The sequence below is a fragment of the Sorex fumeus genome, unplaced genomic scaffold, assembly GCF_029834395.1.
Source record: "Sorex fumeus unplaced genomic scaffold, SorFum_2.1 ptg000006l, whole genome shotgun sequence".
NCBI lineage: Eukaryota > Metazoa > Chordata > Mammalia > Eulipotyphla > Soricidae > Sorex > Sorex fumeus.
In genome coordinates, this window is record NW_026606063.1 from 55,480,373 (window position 1) to 55,503,347 (window position 22,975).

Here is a 22,975-nt window from a genome sequence, read left to right on the forward strand (position 1 = left end):
GTAGTTGTTAAAGCCCCATAGGAGTTGAGCACAGAGTCAGGAGTAAGAGTCTTGAGCACAAAGCCAGGAGTAATTCTTAAGAACTGCCAGGTGTGGCCCAAAAACACAAAAATGTTTGAAAAAGATAGCTACTCTATATCTAAGAAGTAGAACATTACTTGATGTTTAGGTATGCCTTCAAGCTTTTCCTTGGGGAATAATTATAGAGACTTGGGAGAAGCATGTCTTGAAAGCCTTTTATTTTATGATCTCAATGTCCTTTTAGCTCTTTAAATTCACTGACAAGCAGCAATTTCAAGCTCCTCCTCCTAGAGGTTGTTAATTAAAATAGTTGTTCTTAGACTTTGCTCTGCTGAGTTCTTGTCAATTGTTAAACTGGCCACCAAGGTCAAAGAAAGACTCTTCAATATATTGGCTGTGTCCATAAAAACAAGATGCTTTCCTGCCTTTCCTGAATGCAAGAGCTATAAATTCTCTAGGAGTTGCCCATCTACCCAGGAGACTAACATGTCAGCATGCTAGTTCAGAGCACATGCCATTTAGAGTAAGTTAAAAAAAAAATAAAGGAAATTAGGTCTAGGTGCAAAAGAAGGAGTGGCCAACTTAACCGACATAAGAGTAAGGCTTAATAGAGAGGTGACAGACTCCTGAAGTGGGTGTTGACCTAGCTAAAAAGCTAGAAAGGGCATTTCTAATGGGAATGGATGGTATACTGTGAATTTGAATTGTTTAACTTTGAAAAATATAAAATCCAGCTCCCGGAATCGCGCGGCCGCGCGACATCTTATCAGGACATCTTCTATGACATCTTATCATCTCATTCCTACTTTGGACAAACTTGCAGGCTATCGAATGTAGCCTGCCCACAGGGCAGAGTCTGGCAAACTCCCCGTGGCATACCAAATATGCCAAATACCAGTAACAATGATGGGTTTCATTCTCCTAAATAGCCTTGAATATAATCTCAGGGTTAGGATGAAAGAGACGTTACTGGGGCCTGCTCGAGGCAATCGACGAATAACAGGATGATGAAATGAAATGAAAATGAAAACTTTGAAACATAGCAGGAGACATATGAGAGGAGCAATTAAGTATTGGGAAGAAAATTCTCTATGCTGTCATTTCTCTCCAACTTTTTCCTCTTGCATGGTTGAAGTACAGGACAGAAGACATAGATCTCTAGCAGGGAATAAGCCAGCATGTCATTTTTCAGTCAAGGAAATTAATACTCAAAAAACTTAAGCAACCTTACTAAATTGGTTCTTCCTCCTCCCCTCCCTCTTTCTCTTTGTCTCTCTTGCCTCCACTAGGAGGTGGTGGTATTGTCGTCCTCGTGATTGTTGTCGCCATGTCGTCATCCTCCTCCTCATCTTTCTCCTCCTCCTTTGTTTTGGGAATCACACCGGGCAGTGCTTAGAGGCTCTTCCCTTGCTCATTGGTTGGGGGAGACTCTCCCAGTGGTATTCAGGGGATCATGTGGTTCTAGGGATCAAACCCAATTTTCCTGCAAGCAAAACACGCTTTCTAGGCAATTCAACTGCCTCTCTGCCTGCCATTGTACTGTTGTACTGTATTTTTCTTAAAACTATGTTGTATAATTAAAATAAATGCCTTATATGTCTCTGACCCCCACTATTCTATATTTTCCTTAAACTAAGTTGGATAAAGAAAACACATGACTTCTATGTTTATATGTAGGTTTAAAGTTGTTCTTTAGATGAGAATTTAGAAAGCTTTATGAAAAGTCTGAGAGATTGAATTTTTTAAAGCTGAAATGCTTTTATTTTCCAATAAATATGACAACATATACAAGCTTTTTTTACTCAAATGCAAACATATATAAAACTTGTCAGTGTGCTACAGAATAAATTTTGTTTTTTCATTGATTTATCACTCCTCTATATGTTGTATTCTCACTATTTGCCAACAAGATCCTTTACTCATTTCTCCCACCTCTTTTCCCCTTCCCTCTGGCAGCCACCACAATTTTCACAGTTTTGTTGTTCAACACCAATACATTTGCTTTATGTTTTCATATTCTTTATTCATTTAAGTGAAACCATCCAGTAATTGTCTTTCACTTTGCATAATAAACTCAAAATTAATTTTGCCTAAAGGGTATAATTTCATAATTTTTATGGCAGAGTAGCATTCCATGTAATACTACAGTATTTTTTATTCAGTCATCTGTTGATGTTTATTTAAGTTGATCCCATGTTTGGGCTATTGGGGAAATTATGCTGTTATGAAGATAGGGTTACAAATATCTTTTGATTTAAGAGTTTTCTTTCATATCATTCAGGTAAATAGGAGTAAAAATATGGAATATACTTTTTTTAAAGGAAGAAGTTGGATTTCTTGGTAACATTTATTTTTATATATTCATGAGACAGGGGCTTAAGAGACAGCACAGAGGTAAGGTAAGGCATTTTCTTTGTATGTGGAACTATATATGTCCCCTGAGTACTGAGTACTGCCACAAGGAATTTTTGGGCACAGTTGGGTGTGTTCCTCCCAGTAAATAAATATTCATAAACAATGATGCCATTCCTTTAAAAAAAGACTTGGAAAATAATTGATAATCTGGTCATTTTAGATGTGCAATTCAATGGTTTTTAATTTATTCCAGAATCATGCAGCTATCACTATGATTTATTTAATTTATTATTTGTTTTGTTTTGTTTGATGGTGCTCAGTACTTCCTCCAGATCACTATCACGCAAGAACCCTACTACCTGTATTATCTCTCCAGCCTGATTTTATATATTTTATATTTTGGGGGGCATAGCCGGCAGTGCTCAGGGCTTACTCCTGGCCTGTGCTCAGAGATCACTCCTGACAGTGCTCATAGTACCATATGGGGTACTAGACTTTGAACCCGGCTTGCTGTGTGTATGGCAAATGCCCTATCCATTGTACTATCTCTGCAGTCCAATTTTATTTATCGTCCTTTAAAATTTTTGAATTATAGTTGTTAGTCTGTTTATAATGCTGTTTATATTTTTGATCTTTGTGTACATAATTACTTCACTTCACTATCACCAAAGTGCCTTAGACTCCATCCATGCTTCTGTATCACATCCTGTCACCTATTCTTCCCCTAATCTGGAGTTCTCAGCTTGTATTCCAGTACTAAGAATATTCACTGTCAATTTGAAAATATTTTTATTCTCTCAAAAAGAAACGCTATATCCTAAATTCATGAACCCTATTTCATCTCAACCACCCTAGAACTAGGCAAATACTCACCTAGTTTGCTCATAGATTTGTTTCTTTTGGACCCATAATATAAATTCAATCACTAACACCTTATCCTTGTGTCTAGTCTCCTTAGCATAATGTTTTCAAAGACATATTGTACCAGGTTTTAGTGCTTCATTCTTTTATATTGCCAAATAGTATTCTGCTGTATGTATTATCACATTTTATTTATTAATTTTTCCAATGAATAAACATTTGATTTGCTTCCATTTCCCCTTTCATAAACAATGGGGCCATTCCACTACTAAGTTTGTTATTTTTATTATGCTAGCTTGTGGTTGTGATTAGTTTTTCAGATCTGTGCTTATTTCTATCATCAAAGGCCTTCTTCATATTCTTCATATTACAAAAGTCTCATACATATGCTGCTTTTAGTAAATAGTTTGTGTTACAAGTGTGTCATTTGAAGAGGGAGCCTAATAGATTATTTATCTATTGAGAAGATCTCATATATAATGGAGTCAATTTCTCCAGTGATTCTTTAATGGGATAATGGTCCATTCTTCCATTTTATTTTTGATTAGAAGAGGATCGGACAAATAACTATACTCAGATCAGTGTAACTTCCCCAAACTCCTGCTAGAATGACCGTTTTGAGAAGAGATTAACTCAGGACAAGTAAATGACTACAAATGCAAAATATAAGAACCTTGATAATATCTTGAGAAATTTCTTCATAGAGAAGGAATCTTGAGATATCTCTTCATAGGAGGACAGTAGGAAACTTTTGGATTTAATCTTATAGGACATTACAATTCAAAGACCATCAAATTGTTTATAAAGTACTATCCCTCTTTTGCCAGACAGAGAGGTTTCCTGATTGTACTCTTGAGATATTATAAAGCATTTCTAAGGCTGCTATTAAACTAGGGAATTGTGAATTGGTAGGTTTTCAAATAAGTTCCTCCAGACTTTAGTCTGGTCTAAAGCTTCCTGTTTTTACAATTAACTCCTCATGTTTCTTTGTTGAGTGTGTGTGTGTGTGTGTGTGTGTGTGTGTGTGTGTGTGCGCATGTAAAAGACAGACCAGGAAGCATCTGGGGCCATCTGGCTCTAGAGGGGAATCCAGATTTTTAGCTAGTAAATGCAAACGGCGAATTAATGCACAACTCCTGTGCTAACCTAATCTTCAGTCACCATTGTACAAAATGTCCTTAGTTAATACTTTTCAGTTTTGTGTCTGTGAGTGGAACAGGTTGGTCTGCTTTAAGATTAACTTCAGTATTGTTTATTAAGCTTCTGAGGGTTTACAGAGAAAAGTGGACATGTTAGGCATTGGGGTGCTCCCCTGAAAGCAGTGTTCCTTTTTTGTTGCCTGTTCTCATATACGTTTCTAAATAAAGAACTGTGATTAAGAAAGAGTCATCTAAAACAGAAGGAAAAGATTGCTAGCAATCCGATTGACCCAAGGCTGGTGTAGTCAATGTAATGCCAGGCAGTCAATGTAATGTCTATTCTGTATAACACCTAGCAAAGTGTGACAAGAATGGTATCCTAATTTTAATTAAGGTGACTTTAAAGGAGCATATTTCAGTTTTCTGAAGCAAGATACTTTCACTGTAACCAAAGAAAATAAAGAGAAGCTACATTTCAAGTTTTCCCCTACATTCTTCATCTTGGGGGAATAATGATGAAAATAACGATAGCATTTAGAGAGCACTTACTAAAGGTTACCATTAAATTTTACTATACCTGTCATACATAGATATAGTGAAGCATAGAGAAGGTAGGATCCACACTTACCTCAGCTCATATAGCTGGCAAATATGTGAGCCTGGTATTTAAATCAGGCAGGAAGACCTCTGTGCCTAGCCTTTCAACTACCTAATTTAGAAGTTGTGCTGTTTCCTTTTTTTTGATTCATTTTTAGGCCACAGCCAGTGGTGCTTAGGGCATACTCCAGTCTCTGTGCTCATGGATAATTTTTGTAGTACTTGAGGAATCCATATGTGGTGGCTGGAATTGAACCTAGGTTGGTTGCCTGTGGAAAGCAAGCACCTTACGCACTCCACTATCTCCTGGGCCCCGTGTTCTTTCTTAATTCTATGTTATAACTAAAACATTTTTACAGCTACTTTAAAATATTTTAAAGTAAGTACTAAAAGCAGTATTATGTAAACGTTAACAGCATAGACTGCAAAACTGTAATAGTACCTTTTCTTTTAAAAACTTAATGCCTGGGGCCTAAACGATAGTATAGCATGTAGGGTGTTTGCCTTGCATGCGGACAACCCGCTTTAGATCCCTGGCATCCCATATGATCTCCCGAGCACTACCAGGAATAATTCCTGGGTGCAGAGCCAAGATTAACCCTTGAACATTGCGGGGTGTAACCCCAAAGGGACCCCACAAATTTAATGACCATTTTGTCCCCAGAGGAAAGTATTTTCCTTCAAAATGGGAAGTAATATTTGCTGGAGATCTGTTAAAATTATTTTGATGGTTCCAGTCGTGCACGGCATAGAGATTTATGACAAATAAGTAATCTGTCACCCAACTTGGAGGACTTCCAAATGTTTCCTCTTAGTAGCTGTTGATTTGGTTTGGATTTTATTTTTTCAATCGCTAAACAGTCAAACAAAAATGTCTGAATCACATTTGCTCCAGTCGGGGAATACCAACATGTTGAAAGACTGTTTTGCTTATTTAACATCCTACTACATTCACTTGCAACTTCGAAAAGCATTCATTTAGTGAACTGGTTTCCAAAAAGAAGAAAATAAGAAGAAGGCAAAAAAAAAAAAAAGAGCAAGTTTGCGGTTCAAGTCCCTCTTGGCCATTTGCTGCAGTGAGTTTTCATATTCCGTTTTGCTGGCGAAAGCACGCTTAACAGATTAAACCAAACTGTCCGGAAAAAAAAAAAGCGGTCTGCATCCCTCATGTTCAAGAGAGAAGGATCCCATTCCTTTTCCTTCACACATCAAAGAAGGCACTCGGGGAGGAAATAAACCATAATTAGGCATGAGCAAGCGAGCAGGCAGACCCCCTTCTCCGACTTTGCCATCCCCGCCCCCCAACCCTGGCAAGCGTCCTAGGCGCGAGCAAGGCGCCGGCCACCGCAGCAGCTGCAGCGAGAGCGCGTCCGCGCCCGCCGCCAGGATCTGGGCGGCGGCGGGGCCGCCCGGAGGCGCGCTTGCTCGGGAGCGCGCTCATGCAGCGGTTTTCTTCTACTATCCAGAGGCAGCGGGCGCGGGAGGGGCGGGGAGTAGGCGGAAGGATACGGGCGCGGAGGGACCCTCACGCTCCCTTTGACTGCGGGTTCGTGGCGTTGGTGAGGCAGCTCGGAGCGGGGTGTGATGCGGCACTGCGGTTCTTAGTCCGTTACTCCCGCTTCTCCAGAGAGGGCGGAGGAGGCGGCTGGAGCGCGGCGGTGATTTTGTGTCAGGGCTTCCCTGAGGCGCACCGAAAAGGCTGGCGGGGCTCAGGAAGAGGGGGCGTTAGGGACACCCATGCAGGCCCCCAGCCCCCGGGAGGGGAAGGGGGCTGGAGGCGAAGCCTGAGGGCTGTGGAGGATGGTGTCTGCCCAGCGGGAAGGGGCGAGCCCTGCGTGCGGCTGGTGAGGGGCTTTTGCGGGCAAGGAGAGGCTCCGCGGGGTGGAAGCGGCTCCATGCCCACTGGTGGGTGGAACGTGTTGAGCGGAATGCAGAGGTCGACTGTGGCGGCCGCTTGGAATCCTCGTCGTGGTTTCTAGCGGGCTGTTTCATTTAGCCCACGTTGGGGTTAATTCATTGAGGGCTAGTTTCGCCGGTCTGGCTCCTCCAGGAACTGGGCAACCTTGACGGGCTTTTTGTCTGGCTGCTCCGGCCCCCTTTTTTTCTTCCTCCTCCTCCAGATGCCTTTTTTCTGCCCCTCCTCGCCCGGTACAGACATTTCCAGTGCAAGCTGCCGCTCGTGGCGACTGTCGAAGCCACTTCTCCGGATTTGGGCTCGTTTGTTTTCTGGGGCGTTTTTTGAGGTGGGAGACTTCTCCTCCCCTCCACGATGGGATTTTCTTCTCGCCCCGAAATGGACTTTCATTGATTTCTGCTTACTTCAACGTTTAGTGACCAATTCCTTAGGCATATTTTTGTGGTAGTTCCTTTTTTTTTTTTAACCTCCCCTCATTTTTTTTTTTTTAAAATACATTATCTGTAAAATGGAGAACGAGATTTTTACCCCCCTTCTGGAGCAGTTCATGACCAGCCCCCTGGTCACTTGGGTAAGTGGGTGTCCTTTATTGTATATTTTGCGGCATTATCTGTGGCTGCGGAGATGGAGGTGGGCGTTCGTGGCTTTAATGATCTTTCTCTTCTAGGTGAAAACGTTTGGACCTCTGGCCGCGGGAAATGGGACCAACCTGGATGAGTATGTGGCTCTGGTCGATGGTGTCTTCTTGAACCAGGTCATGCTTCAAATGTAAGTGTTCTTTTCCGAGGCAACTTGTTTTCTCTGGAAAAAAAATTGCCTACTGGGAACTTTGTTTTTAGCTTCTAATTTGTTTCTTTGGCCAGGAAAAAAGAAAAAAATCAAGTAGGTTAAGTATTGGACCTGAAAAAGAGGTCTTACATCTTAACATGCCCAGCCCATTTATCATACAGCCCAGTAATTATACCTGTTAAAATTGTGAAATTTGTCATTTTCCATTCTGCAGGCCATGTATTGTCATCGTCTTCAGTGCTGAAATCCCAACCACATTATGTTCTCTTTGATAGATTTTGTTTAAAAAAAAAAAAACCAAAAAAAACCCGAGACTACTTTTTCTGCTGGGAAGGGGACAGCCTTTGCTGTAAAGTTTAGGTGCATTTATAATAGATGTTCTATATTAACCTTCTTGTCTGAAAATAAATGGTTCACATTTTGAGCCCTTGAAGTAATAACCTCTCACAGGAATTTCAAACAATTCTGATTGGTGAAGGCTGTTACAGTAACAAGTAGTGAAATCTGATTAGATGATTTCTGTGATGAATTACTAGACCACTTAGTATTTGGGGAGATCATTTAAAAGAATTCTTAGAGTTAGTGTTGAAATATAAATAAGTAACTGAAATCTTGATGACCACTAAACGATTTAGTAGGCAAATTTTAATTTTTTATGATATTGGAGTTATTAAATAGAAAAATGTTTTTAGATGGGAATTGAATATTGAAATAATTGGTAGATCTGTCAGTAAAAAATTTCATTACAGGCATTATTGTATGCATAGATTTTAAATACTTCATTGTAGGTTATAAACTATTAAAGTTGTGCTCAAAATAATATGTGGTTAGCTTTATTTCTCTTGCATAAAATATGATTACAAGAATATTTTGAAACTTATTCAAGACATTCTTTAACATGTGGGAATTTTGTGTATTAATAACATTATTAGAGAATAAGTTTATATTCTGCTTCTAATTTAATCCAATAAATTATTGGATTTTGGTTTAGTTTATATTTAGGAGGATAGAAGTCAACTTCATTATAAGGCTTTCAGCAATAGCATTTCTAGTCTATGTTTCAATGATAATCGTGTACAGTTTTTGTGTATTTTTTAATCTATTGAAATATATATTACTATATAGTTCACAAAAGTTTTATTTGTATATGTTCCCAAATGTAATCGAAATGTATTTTTTCCCTTAAGAGTGGAAAGTGGAATATAGACATTTCCAGAGATAATAAATATATTTTAACTACTCTTCCATGAAATTATTTTTTATCTTTGAAAGATCCCACTATTTCCTAAGCCAAATGGTAGAATAATTGACTTCTATTTTAGGGAACACACATAACAGAAAGGATTAACTATTACAGCAGATACTCAGAACTTGTTCCCTTAACTTGATTTAGACAGAATAAATGATGAATCTTAGGGGCCAGAGCGATAGCACAGCGGGTAGGGCATTTGCCTTGCACGCGGCCGACCCTGGTTCTATCCCCGGCATTCCATATGGTCCCCCAAGCATTGCCAGGAGTAATTCCTGAGTGCAGAGCAAGGAGTGACCCCTGAGCATCGCTGGGTGTGACCCCAAAAAAGAAAAAAAAAAAAGATGAATCTTAAATGAGTGATTAACTAAAAGAGGAAAGTGCATTATTTTAGCTTTCCACTTTATGATTTTTATTTGAATGATTCTTTTTCCAAAAAATAATTTAGATATTTTTGTGTCCTGAATAATTAACTGAGATACTAGGAACAGACACTTTAGGTTATTTCTAACTTTGTGTATAGTTTTATACTTTACAATCTGTATATGTATATTTTGAAAGAAATTGTGTTACAAAATAGTGGTTGCCAGGTTGTTTTTTGGGAAGAACTACATTCCATTCCAGACCTCAGATCTGCTTCTGTTTTCAGTTCCACCTCTTAGTTTCTTAAAATATTTTTTTTTAGTGTCCTAATTCTTTTCTAAATGACCTATATAAATGAAAGGAACAGAAAAGCTAATTTTAAAAGTACACATTAGATTTTTAAAAAATAATTTGCTAAAATTAGATCAGCACAAATTTGTAATGAATTATTTACCTCATAGGGCAAGTACATTAATTTTAAAGCTGTAATTTGCTGATTTTGGAATCATTCAGTTAAGCCTGTTACCCAAATTAATGTTTGATGTAGTACATTGTATTGTCAGTTGAAGTTGAACCCAGTAACGTAACCTAAAATGTCAGTCTTAGTCTAAACAATTTCCAGATTTTATACAACTTGTGAAAAATCCTCTTTGTGGATGAAATAAATTTTTTTATTTGTTCTGAGCCACGCCCTCTGATACTCAGGGGTTACTCCTGGCCCTGTGCTCAGGAATTATTCCTGTCTTTCTCTAGGACTATATGGGGTGCCCTAGATTGAACCCAGTTTGGATATATGCATGGCCCTCTCCACTGTACTCCTATCCAGCTTCTGTAGATTAAATGTTTCTATATTCTTCATGTTTCTCTTCATTGGAGTTTGTTGAGTGAATTTTTGGATCTGTGGGTTTGTAATTTTTTTAAGGAAATTTGGAAAATTTTGGCCATTATTTCTTACATCTTTACTACCCCTTTTAGAAATCTGATTCCATGTAGCAGCTTTAGATTGCTTGATAGTTGGATTATCTTGGTTTAATTTCTTTCATTTTTTTTCCTTCACTGTTCATTTTAGATTATTATTTTGCTGTGTTTCCAAATTCATCAATCTTGCGTAATGTTTAATCTGCTGTTAATCCCTTTCCATGCAAGGCTAGTGCCTTAACTACTGTGTTTTCTCTGGCCCCGAGGTTTGCACTTATTTAGTTGTGATGCTTGTACATGTGCTTGCCAGAAGATGCGTTCTTTAGTTGAAGTTCATATTCTGGTTGCTCACTCATGTTCTTCTCAGGGGTGGGATTTCTGCTTATGGTGCTTGCACATCCTTTTGGATTCAGTTTGCACTCCATGATAGTACTTAGACATAACCTGACTACAGTATGAATAAAAACAATTTATGGTGGCACAGATCACAGACACCAAGACCTGTCAGGCAGCAGGACTGTCAAGATCCTCGTACATGTATTTTAGTGACACTGGGGTTTTGAACTTGTGACCACATGCTTACAAGTCAGACTTTCTAAGCCGCTGGACTATTCCTACAGGCCATCAATTAAGTATTTTTGATCTTTGCTCTAAGATACAGTTAGGCTCATTAGAAATAGTATAATATTTTCAGATTTTGCTGTTGTGTTAATCACATTAGTGGGGCACAAAACTCTTCTGAGTACTCATGCAGGTGACAATAGGAACTGTTTTTGTATCTGTATAATTTGGGTGGTTGGTGCCTCTAATTCTTTTTTGGTGATTCTCTATTCTTGGGTAGTTTCCTCACACATGTATGTTGGTAAGTATCAAACTGCAGATTTCTGAATGTTTCTATGCAGCTCTTTCCTCTTTAGGTGCCTTAAATATATGTATATATATACACACACACATATGTATATATATGTATGTATATTTATAAAATAATTTCTGTCACCAGACTAAGTTCTGTTTCTTAAACTCAGGGAGACTAGAGTGTTCTGCCTGGGTTCCCCATTCTTGTGCTACTGTGGCCTTGAAACTCTTTCAAGGAGATAAACTTAGGCAATTGTTGGACTGTTCAATCAGAGATCTCTTGTTTTGTTGCCTAATGTTCAATATCTTAAAAAACAATGTATATTTTCTCTTCTTACTTTTTTTTTTAGTTTTTTCAGTGAGGAGGATAAAGTTAATTCCAGTTATTCCTTCTTAATCAAAAGGAGAGTTATACTTACAATATTCAGTACATTTTTTTTTACCCTGCCAGTCTTGTATTGCTGCCTTCAGATGTAGTTTCAAAAAAAATTTTTTTAAAGGAGCATTACAGAACCAAAAGTGGATCTAAAATATTTAATAATAATGTTAGTTTGGTGACTCTGGTTTTGTCATTTGGATTTAGAATGTGAGAGTAAAGAGTTAATTTCTTCATGTTAGTATTTACCAAGTGAGCCTTAAAAATATTTCAGAGGCTGTTTCTGGCAGTGGGATTCACTGTATTCATTGATGAATCCTGTATTTCATTGAGTTACTCCTGGAATCAAAGAATCTCTGTAAGAGCTTGTGACATGGCATCAGTCTTCTTTAACTAATGGGAAGGGGAAGCTATTCAGAGATTTGGAATGATGGGCCAACTCTTCTGCATGCTGTAGGGCATTTTCCTACTTCAACCAAATGAATAACTTTTTTTCCCCCTCAGTGCTAATTATCTGATAGAAGGCTTGATGATAGTGAAGTAGAATTATTTTCTTTTTGAGATGTGCTGTTCTGTAACCAATTCTGAATATTGTTTGTTATGAGTTTTTAAGAGATTTGTGACACTGTAATTAATTTACAGTTTTCTGTTTCAAAAATGTGCTGTTGAGCTGGAGTGATAGCACAGCAGGTAGGGTGTTTGCCTTGCATGCGGCTGACCCGGGTTCGATTCCCAGCATCCCATATGGTTCCCCGAGCACCACCAGGACTAATTCCTGAGTGCATGAGCCAGGAGTAACTCCTGTACATTGCTGGGTGTGACCCAAAGAGGAAAAAAAATGTGCTGTTTATGTTACCTAAGCAGTTAGAATAGGATATATTAGAGTTGATAATATTGTCTTAGAACAATGTTTGGAATAGCTTCCTATGATTGAATCTCACTAGAGAGTCTTAGAGTTCTATATTTGAAATACTTGGTTAGTATGATATACTCACTATGACTTTTCTTATTTTAGAATGTTGAGTTTAAAGGAACTTTAAATATTTTTTACTATGAAAATAATTTGGAAAGGCTTCCAAATGCTCTGCTGGCTTAGCAATACCTGGCCAAGCAGGCCTAATAGTTTGATACTAGGGCCTGGTAATGTCATGTTGTTCAGGCTCACCAGTGCTAGGAGCCACTAGGACCCACCCCATTGGCTCCCAGGGGCCTTCAAGAGCAATATCTGGCATTGCTTTCGGAGCCATTGTACTCAGCATCAAGCTAAATTCAAGGCATGGACTCCTGGGTCCCTGAGCTATATTCCTGGCCCCTGAAAATAATTATTTTGGTGATGTCAAGAATTGAACCCAGGGCATTACATAGAATTACACATGTAAGGCAAGTGTTCTTCTGTTAAGCTACATCCCTACATCCTTGGGAGAAATACTTTGTTTTTGTTTAGGGGTCACACCTGATGGTTCTCAGGGGTCAGTCTTAATGATACTCTGAGGACCAGATGTAGTTCTGGGGATCCAACTGGGGTCAACAGCATGCAGGTAAGTACCAAATACCGTGCACTACCTTTCCAGACTAAAAAAAACTTTTAAAATTTATTATTCTTATTTTAGCCACACCTCATGGTGCTCATGACTTACTCCTGACTCTGCCCAGTGATCACTTCTGGCTGGCTTAGGGCACCATATGTAATGCTGGGAATTTAACCCAGGTTGACTACTTGCAAGGAAAGCACCTTCTCTGTGCTGTTGCTTCAGCCCTGGTAACTCGCTATTTTTATTGACAGTAAGTCAAGTTCATTATGCATTAATTTTTTTTAAGGAAGCACTAGAATATTTTTGGTAACTCGCTTTTAATTAAAATCCTAAATCATTGTTATCCACATGCTGCTTTATTATTTTCTAAGAGTCAACTTCAGGATCAGCTTCATCAAATGTACTTTAAAAAGCCTTTTATCTGGTAAGAGGAAGTTGACTGAGAAATCTTCCTTTGTTCCATCTGTTTTAAGATTTAAAAGTAGATTGTGCTAACTCTGAAACTATAATAGCCGTAAAATAGCTCATAGGTCAGAGATAAAGTACAGATGTTAAGGTACTTGCCGTGTATGGCAGACCTGGTCCCTGAAACTGTATGGTCCCTTGATTACAGAGGGTGTGACTCAAACTACTCTCCAAAAATTAAATAAAAAAAGATTTATAATATATAGGTTGTCTTACTAAGTGTGGCTTACCCAGTGGTTCTTAAACATCTCTTTTCAGAAAAAAAATTTACTCAGAAATAATCTCTGTGGAAATCTTTTCTTTTCTTTTTGGGTCACACCTGGTGATGCACAGGGGTTCCTCCTGGCTCATGCATTGAGGAATTACTCCTGGCGGTGCTCAGGGGACCATATGGGATGCTGGGAATCAAACCCAGGTTGGCTGTGTGCAAGGCAAAGGGCCTACCCGCTGTCCTGTTGCTCCAGCCCCAAAAATCTACCTTTTTTTTTTTTAACAAACAAATGGGGTGGGGTTCCTCCCACTCCAGTTGCACTTAAATTATTACTGCCCCCTCCCATATTCCCAGTGCATCCCCTTCTCCAACCTTGTGATATTTATCACTTTGGGAAAAAGTGGCTTAGTTTTGAATACATAGCTATGGGACTTGGACTGTACAGGGTGAGGCTTAGGAGAATATCTTATGTTGTGAATTGAATCAGTGGTGCAATGGATTACCAGTATCAGTTGTGTGCATTGCATGCTCCTTAACTCACTTCCTGTATCAATACCCTCCTCCCATTTTCCTCCCACCCACCAGTCTTCTTTTTTTTCTTTTTTTAAAATTTTTTTATTTTAATTTTTTTTTTTTTTTGCTTTTTGGGTCACACCTGGCGATGCACAGGGGTTACTCCTGGCTCTGCACTCAGGAGTTTCTCCTGGCTGTGCTCAGGGGACCATATGGGATGCTGGGAATCAAACCTAGGTAGGCCGCGTGCAAGGCAAATGCCCTTCCTGCTGTGCTATCTCTCCAGCCCCCCCACCAGTCTACTTCTAAGAGAGGCACTTCATATATATGTTTTTGCGCCCAGTTGAACTCTTCTCTCCACCGTAGACATTCCCCCCTGTCCTATCTCTGAGCCCCTCAAGTGGCATGTTTCCTACTAACTAGCAGTTCTCATGTTCTTTGGGTATTCATATTACTTTTGGGTATTCGTTATTCCACTTTTATGTTTCTTTATACCCTGCACATGAGAGAGATCATTCTGTGTTGAACTATCTCCGTATGTCATGCTTCTTTTTAAAAATATTTTTTACCTCTTTTAGATTTGGGGGACACAGTCTGACCATGCTCAGAGGCTATCCCTGGCTCTGTGCTCAGGATTGACCTTTGATGGGCCTAGGGACCATTATGGTGTATGGGATTTAAACTGAATAGGGTGGGTAGGATGTAAGTCAAATATGCTAACCCATGTACTATTTCTGGCCCCTCACACCTCTTTTTTAAAATATTTCAATAATTTTCTTCTGTTCTGAGTAAACATTTTTCTTAAATATCTTAAGTATCTAAACTGCTTTGAGAGCTCTTTGCTTGCAAAGTCTCATTTCAGCTTTGCATGATACTATTACTCAATACATAACCTAAGATCAAGCAAACTCTTAGTTCCAAAGAGAAGCTGTAGTCTCATGTATCTGTTCCTTTTTACACAATCCTTTTCTAGAATGTTCTTCCACTTCCTCACGATTGTTGTCTTTGACTATGCTCCTTTAGCATTTTCTAGCAGAGTACTCGACTTCTGGTGGTTCTGGATAAACTTCTGTTGAGTGAATAAAGAATGGAGATGCTGTGTGGTAAAGTAGAATGAATCTGTTTTAGAGTCAGACTGACTTGGGTTCAGTTCTCAATGTGCTATTTATTAGTAGTATGTGACCTTAAACAACTTATTAGCATTCAGATCTCAGTTCCTACATCTGTAATGTGAAAGATATTTCCTTCCTGCAGTAGACCTAATCTCCACTGAAATTAGGCTGAAACATATCTAGTTTCTGTTTTATTGAGCATTGTATCCCAAGTGGTAGTTGCTATCATTACTGTTATCCTTTCTTGTACCGTACCTTCCTATTTATGTTTCTTCAAACAAGTCATGACTGTTTACAAATTAGTTTCCTATGTTCTCTTTTGGTGTTACCTTGATATAGATTTATAATTTGGTGGCTGGGGGCGGGCAGCAAAAGAATGCTGTTTCTTCTTTTGGTCTCTCTTCATTTCATTATTTTAATTACTTTCATGGATTTTTTTTCCCTGTCTATGTTGTTTTCCTTTAGATGAGGTAGCTAGAATAAGTAACTCAAGGTTTTCTGTGATTTTATGTTCTATTGACTAAGTCAATGGTAGAGAAAAGCAGACACTTTGGTGGAGGGTGTGGTGTTTGGAACATTTTTAAAAATGTTTAAAAATGTTTAAAACATGTTTAAAACCCTACGTACCATTGACAGTATTATAAATCATGGTGCATAAAATAAAAAAAAAAATAAATATGTACATAGATACACCATGCCTTTATTTGGGTTTCTTATGATGTTTCTAATGTCAATATATTGAGATTTTTCTGCACAGGTTTATATTGAACTGATGTGTTTTAGAACAGTCCATGGTGACTGTCTGCCTCTCAGAATGTTGATAGGTTAAACCATCAAAAGCAATGAGAACTTAAAATAGGTAAACTAGCTACCTATGAGAATATTTTTGAAATTTCAAGAGAAATTTCTTTCTATGTTATGTATTGATTATGGGAAACAAGTCCTCCGAGGATAGATTAAAAAGGAAGACTAATTTAACTATGGATACCAGTTGACCTTTTAGAATTTATGAAATGGCGTGGTATCACTTGAGTCATAATTTTTAATATCTGAAATAAATTTTAGATAGTATTTAATTGATGCTTATAAAACATTCAGTTTAGTAGTAAACTAACTGATTTTATTTAATTTGGGGGCTTGGAGGTCACACTTACTAATGCTTAGGGTCTACTCATGGCTCTGTACTCAGGGAGTTCAGGGAACCATATGTAGTGTTGGAGATCAACCCCGGTTGACTGCATGCAAGGGGAGTGCCTTACCCACTGTACTGTTGCTCCAGCCCAAAATAGCTGATTTTTATTAGCGATAGCACAGTGGGTAGGGTGTTCGCCTTGCACGCAGCCAACATGGCCGACCTGAGTTCAATTCCTCCACCCCTCTCGGAGAGCCCGGCAAGCTACCGAGAGTATTCAATATGCCAGACACAGTAACAACAAGGTCTCCAATGGAGACGTTACTGGGCCCGCTCGAGCAAATCGACGATCAATGGGAGGGATGTAGTTTAGTATAAAAAATATGGACTTAAGTTTAATGCATTATTGCATCAGTAAAGCTAGAAAATTACCTTAATTTCTCTTTTATATTTTTTCTATACTCTTAGATCTGTTTTGCTAGTTCAATAATAAATGCATTAGATGGATGAAAATTACCAACTTTATTCTAAGTGAGAAGTAGCATGCCCCTAACATTTATGAGATTGAAGGCAAGTTTTCATTTGCCAAAATTGACCATACATTTAAACCAGATTAGCAAATTGTTACATGTGTTCTAGTTTTACTTTATTAAATGATTCATTATAATGTCTTGAAAGAAAAAAAATTCAAATTTAGAATTTGCAAAATTTAGAATTCATAGTCTCACACTTTGCTATCAGAATATGGTAGAGTCTGTTTTATAGTTGGTAGAGTCTTTTTTATAGATGGTAGAGTCTCTCTATGCCATTTTATACCATCTCTCTATACCATTTTATAGATGGTAGAGTCTCTCTCCCATCCCTGACTTACTCTAGCACACAGATCAGTCCCATATGCATGTCTGGGGGTACTCTCCATGCATATCTGAGGTCCAGGTTCTTGTAATTCCATCTCCAAACAGCTGTTCTGGTATAAGGTTGTATACCTCAGTAGTTCATCCTCAGGAGAGAACTGCGGAAGAGGCCTGCATAGGCCCTGAAATTGGGTTGTAGGCATTTGAGTAAGAGATCCAAAGTTCTAGATAATTGGAGTGTTTGCTGAGCAGTGTCTATATGGGCTTATTATTCCCCGTTTCCGTGAAGTTCTTGCCTAGTAGGGAGAAACACAGCCTGAGTAGGATCCAAAATTTGAGATACAGACCCCTTCACTAGGTTCTAAATATTATACTTGGAGAGAAGGGAGACAAAGAGGTTTGTTCAAAGATCAATTCATTCAGTAACTAGTTTTCAGTGCTTACTATATGACAAACTATCTTTTGGTGCTGTGATGTGATCCTGAATAAGTTACAGTCTTCGTCCATTAGTAAAAGAGACAAGAATATAAACAGATTACAAATGTACATTATGTACTTGCACATAGTGGAATTATGTGTTTTAAATTGATAGAATATTGGTGGGCTAGAACGATAGCACAGTGGGTAGGATGTTTGCCTTGCACACTGCCAACCCGGGTTCGATTCCTCTGCCCCTCTCTGAGAGCCCAAGAGTATCCTTCCTGCACGGCAGAGCCTGGCAAGCTCCCTGTGGCGTACTTGATATGCCAAAAACAGTAACAACAAGTCTCACAATGGAGACATTACTGGTGCTTATTTGAGCAAATTGATGAACACTGGGAGGACAGTGCTACAGTGCAGTGCTAGGATATTGGTATTTTAGTCTAGGGAAGCAACTTGAGGGAAAAATGGGATCTGGAGGAAGGTCTAGAACAAAGATAGATATGGGACTTGGCTTTTACATTTGTAATAAGTATATAGCTGTCAGAAAAAATATGCAGAAGAAGGTCAATGACAGCACCTAGAAAGTGCAACATTGAAAGGCTGGAGATTTACAGAAAGTGAACAATTTTAATAAAAGAGAATATGAAGAAATGGAAGATCATACCCTGCTCATGGATTGGGAGGATTAATATCATTAAGATGGCAGTACTACCCAAAGCATTGTCCAGAGTCAGTGTAGTTTCTAGAAGAATACCCATGTTCCTCCATTTATTTTTTTAAAGCACCGTGGTTTACAAAGTTGTTCATAGTTGAGTATTAGACATACATTATTGCCACACTGATCCCACCGCCAGTGTCAGCTTCCCTCTGCCAATGTTTCCAAGATCCTTTCCATATCCATCCTGCCATCTTTTGACAGGTACCTTTCTAAATTCGGTTGTTAAAGTTTGGGCCTCCTAACTTCATTATTGTTGACTTTGTAGTTTGAATATTTGGCCCCATCATTCCTTAACACCACCTATGTACCTTAATCCCCTGGGCCCTGTTGTTTCTCATCTGTCTCTTCTCCCTTTCCCTTCCACTATTTTTCTTCTTCTCCCTATACTTTGGGGCCAAGGTTGATCTAGGCATCCCCCCCTTTAGAACATTGCATTTCCTCATCCAGTTGTTTTAAATATCACATACAAATTATGTCTTCCTGTGTTTATCCTTCTTCTTCTGACCTTTTTTAATACAATGTCTTCTGGTTCCATCCATGTTGCAGCAAATTGCATGATTTCATCATTCTTTCCAGCTATATAGTATTACATTGTGAATATATACCACATCTTAATGATCAACTAATCTGTCATTGAACATCTAGATTTATTCCAAATTTGAACTATTGTACTGAATGCTGCAGTGAACAATGGTATGCAAAAGTTCTTTTGAATGAATTTTTTTCTGTCCTGGGGATACTCAAAAGTGGAATTGCTGGGTCATATAGAAACTCAATTCTGAATTTGCTGAGTACCCTCAAATTCTGTTTTCTACAGGGATTGGACCAGACACCATTCCCACCAGCAGTGGATGAGGGTTCCTTTTTCACCATATCCTTGCCAACAGAGTTTGTTCCCAGTATTTTTGATATGTGCCAGTCTCACTGGTGTAAGATGTTCTCTTGTTATTGTCTTGATTTGAATTTAATACTAAGTTATAATCCTTATTATTAGGATTATAAGCTCCCGGAACTGCGCGGCCGCATTTGCGGCCGCGCGACATCTTATCAGAACATCTTTTTATGATATCTCATTATCTCATTCCTACTCTGGACAAACTTGCAGGCTATCGAATATAGCCTGCCCACAGGGCAGAGTCTGGCAAACTCCCCGTGGCGCGCCAAATATGCCAAATACCAGTAACAATGATGGGTCTCATTCTCCTAAAAAGCCTTGAATATAATCTCAGGGCTAGGATGAAAGAGACGTTACTGGGGCCTGCTCGAGGCAATCGACGATTAACAGGATGATGAATGGATGAATGAAAATCCCTAATAAGGGATGCTGAACATTTTTTCAAAATTGTCTTTATTCCATATCATGCTCTCATCCCCTTTGTCAAAAATTGGCTGTTCATATGTATGGGGGTTATCCTTGGATAGGGATTGCATTGATTCTATACAATAGTGTAGGTAAGATAGTCATTTTGCAATATTGATTCTTTCAATCCATGAGCATGGAGTGTTGTCCCATTTCCTAAGGTTTTCAATTTCTTTCCTAAGTGTTTTTAAAGTTTTTGTGGTATAAGTCTCTCACCTCTTTTGTTTTATTAGTTAACCTCTAACCCAGGTGTGTGCAGTATAGACCTGGACCTGCACCCTCCCCAACCTGAAAGAAATTACCTCATACATATCTTATACTGGGGGTAGGAGGGGGCATTTCTATTTCACAGACTCCACACTGACTTAAATCTCTGTTAATGCAAGCAAGTAACTAGCTGACAACTCTGAATAGGGTTATACTCAAAACAAAGTTGCATAATAAGTAAAATAACCTGAACTGTGGATGTAATACTGGTAGCAATCCGATAATAACAACCTAAGAGATTTGTTGTCAAATAACTGAGCATATAAAACCCACCATTAATGCCAAAAAAAGTCAAAGAACAATGGGTAAAATAAGGAAGTCAACTGCAGTCACAGATAGGGATAGAAACTCAAGCAAGACTCCAAGCCCACCAAAACAGTTGAGCCTGATCGTTGAGGACCTAAAATCAACACTCTTTGCAGCAGAGAATAAACAAGCCTTTGACGTGAAATTTATCAACAACTGGATAAGAAATTCATCCAATTCAAAGAAGAACGTTTTCAGAAGATGAGAAATTCCATACTAATGTAAATGGAGAGGCTAAAGAGCACACTAGCAAGCTGTAGAAACAGAATCTCATGGGCGGAAACTTGAAGACAAAATATAGGCCTGCGCTGATAAGTCAAAAAAGAAAAGAGAAACAGAAGGATGGAAGAAAATGCAAGGTACTTAATGAATAAATACAGGAAGAATAATCTCCAAATTATAGAAATACCAGAAAGTGGGGAAAAAAGTGAAGGCAAAGAAAGAGTGGTGGGAAAGATAATAACTGAGAACTTCCTCACTCTCTGCAGGCAGGCAGGCATCTGTGCAGATTCAAGAGGCCGGAAGAGTACCAAGAAAAATAGACCTAAACCAAAGAACACTAAGACACATAGTAATCAAACTGACTAAAACCAGAGAGAGAGAGAGAGAGAGAGAGAGAGAGAGAGAGAGAGATAAACTTATTAAAGCAGCAAGAGAGAATACCTTAAATATAAAAGAAATAACATGAATCACAACAAATCTTTCATATGAAATGGTACAGGGGAGAAAAGAGTGTAATAACATTTTCAAATTACTGAACGAAAGAAACTTTCAGCAAAGTCTCAGTTCAATGGGAGGAAGGGATAGAACCATTCTCAGAGAAACAAGAACAGGCAAAATTTGTGATAACTAAACCAACACTGAAGGAACTACTGAAAGGCCATGTACATAAGTCGAATAACCAATTGCAGCAACCAAAACCCTACACAGTAAAATGATAATACAACCCTTTATTTTAGTAGTATCCCTGAATGTCAATGGACTAAATTCTTCTATCAAAAGGCACAGAATGGTAAGTTGGATCAGGAAACAAAATCTACCCATTGCTGTTTACAGGAAAATATCTAAAAACAAGATAGGCTCAGAATAAAAGTATGGAGAATAATTATAGAATCCAATGGAAAACAACAATAAAGAAAAGCTGAGATAGCTATACTGATATCAGACCAAATTGCATTTTATCTAAATAAAGTAATTAGATCCAGAGATGGATACTACTTATTGATCAAGGGAACACTAGATCAAGAAATACTAGTTCTAATCAACATATATGCATCAAATGTCAGGTCAGCAAAGTTTATAAGACTTTTACTCATAAACCTAGAGAAACAGCAACAAAATAGTAATGGAAGAGTTCAATACCTCACTGTCACCACTGGATAGATCCACTAGAAAGGATACCAGTAAAAATGCAAGAGCCCTAAAAGAGGAACTAGAGGAGCAGGGACTAATGGATTTATACAGGGTCTTCCATCCTCAAAAAGCTGAATACACATTCTTCTCTAGAGCACACAGGACATTATCCAGGATAGATCACATTATAGGACATTGCATAAATTAACAAACATAGGAATCATACCAAGCATCCTGTCAGACCACAATGACACAAAGATAGAAATTGACCATAAAAAGAAGATGGGGTGAATATCTTAACCTCTGACATTTGAACATCTTAACATCTCTTAATACCTGGAGACTGAACAGCATATTGCCCCATAATAGCAGGATCAAAGAGGAAATCAAGGAAGAAATATAAAGATTCCTTGAGACTAATGATTATGAAGAAACAAGACACCAAATTCAATGGGATATAACAAAAACAGTTCTTAGGGGGAAACTCATAGTCATACAGGCCTACATAAAGAAAGAGAAAAAAATAAGGAAGAAGAAGATAAAAATGAACAACCTAAGTGCACACCCTAAGTATCTGGAGAACTGATAACAAATGAATCCAAAGACTAGTAGAAGAAAAGAAATAACAGAAACCAGAGCAGAATTCAACAATATAGAAAACAATAAAGCAGTACAAAGAATCAGTGAGACCAGGAGCTTGTTCTTTGAAACACTGAAAAAGATAGACAAACCATTGGCTAGACTCAAGAGGGGAGAAAAGAGTGTTCAAATCAAGCAGATTAGAAACAAAAGGGGAGAAATTACAATGGAGCCCCCAGAAATCCAAAACACCATGAGAATGTTTATGAACGCTCTAATCTGTGAAGCTGGAGAAACTAGAAGAAATGTACATATTTCCAGAAGCATGTAATCTCCCAAACTGGAATGAGGAGGAAGTAGAAAGCCTAAACAGGTTAATCACAAGCATGGAAATTGAAACAGTAATTCAGTTTCCCCTTGTCACTTTTCAAAGAAATAGATCAAACATTTCTTGAAATTGCATTTGGAACAATACTACTGCCTCCATTCCTCCGCCCCCAAATATCGAAAGCAATCCTTGGGAAAAATAAGATAGGAGACATTACTTTCCTCAACTTCAAGTGGTACTACAAAGTAATAGTAATTAAAGTTGCATGGCATTGAAATACAGACAAGCCCTCAGATCAGTGAAATAGAGTTGAATATCCTGAGATAGACCTTCAGCTATGTAAGTTAATCTTCAGTAAGGAGCGACAACTATGAAGTAGAGCAA

At 38.3% G+C, this 22,975-nt stretch overlaps 1 protein-coding gene across 7 annotated transcripts in view; it reads left to right on the plus strand.

The window, feature by feature from the left end:
• The first annotated feature begins 7,370 nt into the window (after positions 1 to 7,370).
• The window catches only part of CCDC88A (coiled-coil domain containing 88A), a 129,603-nt gene continuing 113,998 nt past the window's right edge, over positions 7,371 to 22,975 (plus strand). For all 7 annotated transcript variants that reach the window (XM_056122545.1, XM_056122546.1, XM_056122547.1 and 4 more), the window contains exons 1-2: positions 7,371 to 7,459; positions 7,556 to 7,656. In XM_056122545.1, the coding sequence (XP_055978520.1) occupies positions 7,397 to 7,459; positions 7,556 to 7,656 (164 nt within the window). In that variant the 5' untranslated portion in view covers positions 7,371 to 7,396. The remainder of the gene's footprint in view (positions 7,460 to 7,555; positions 7,657 to 22,975) is intronic.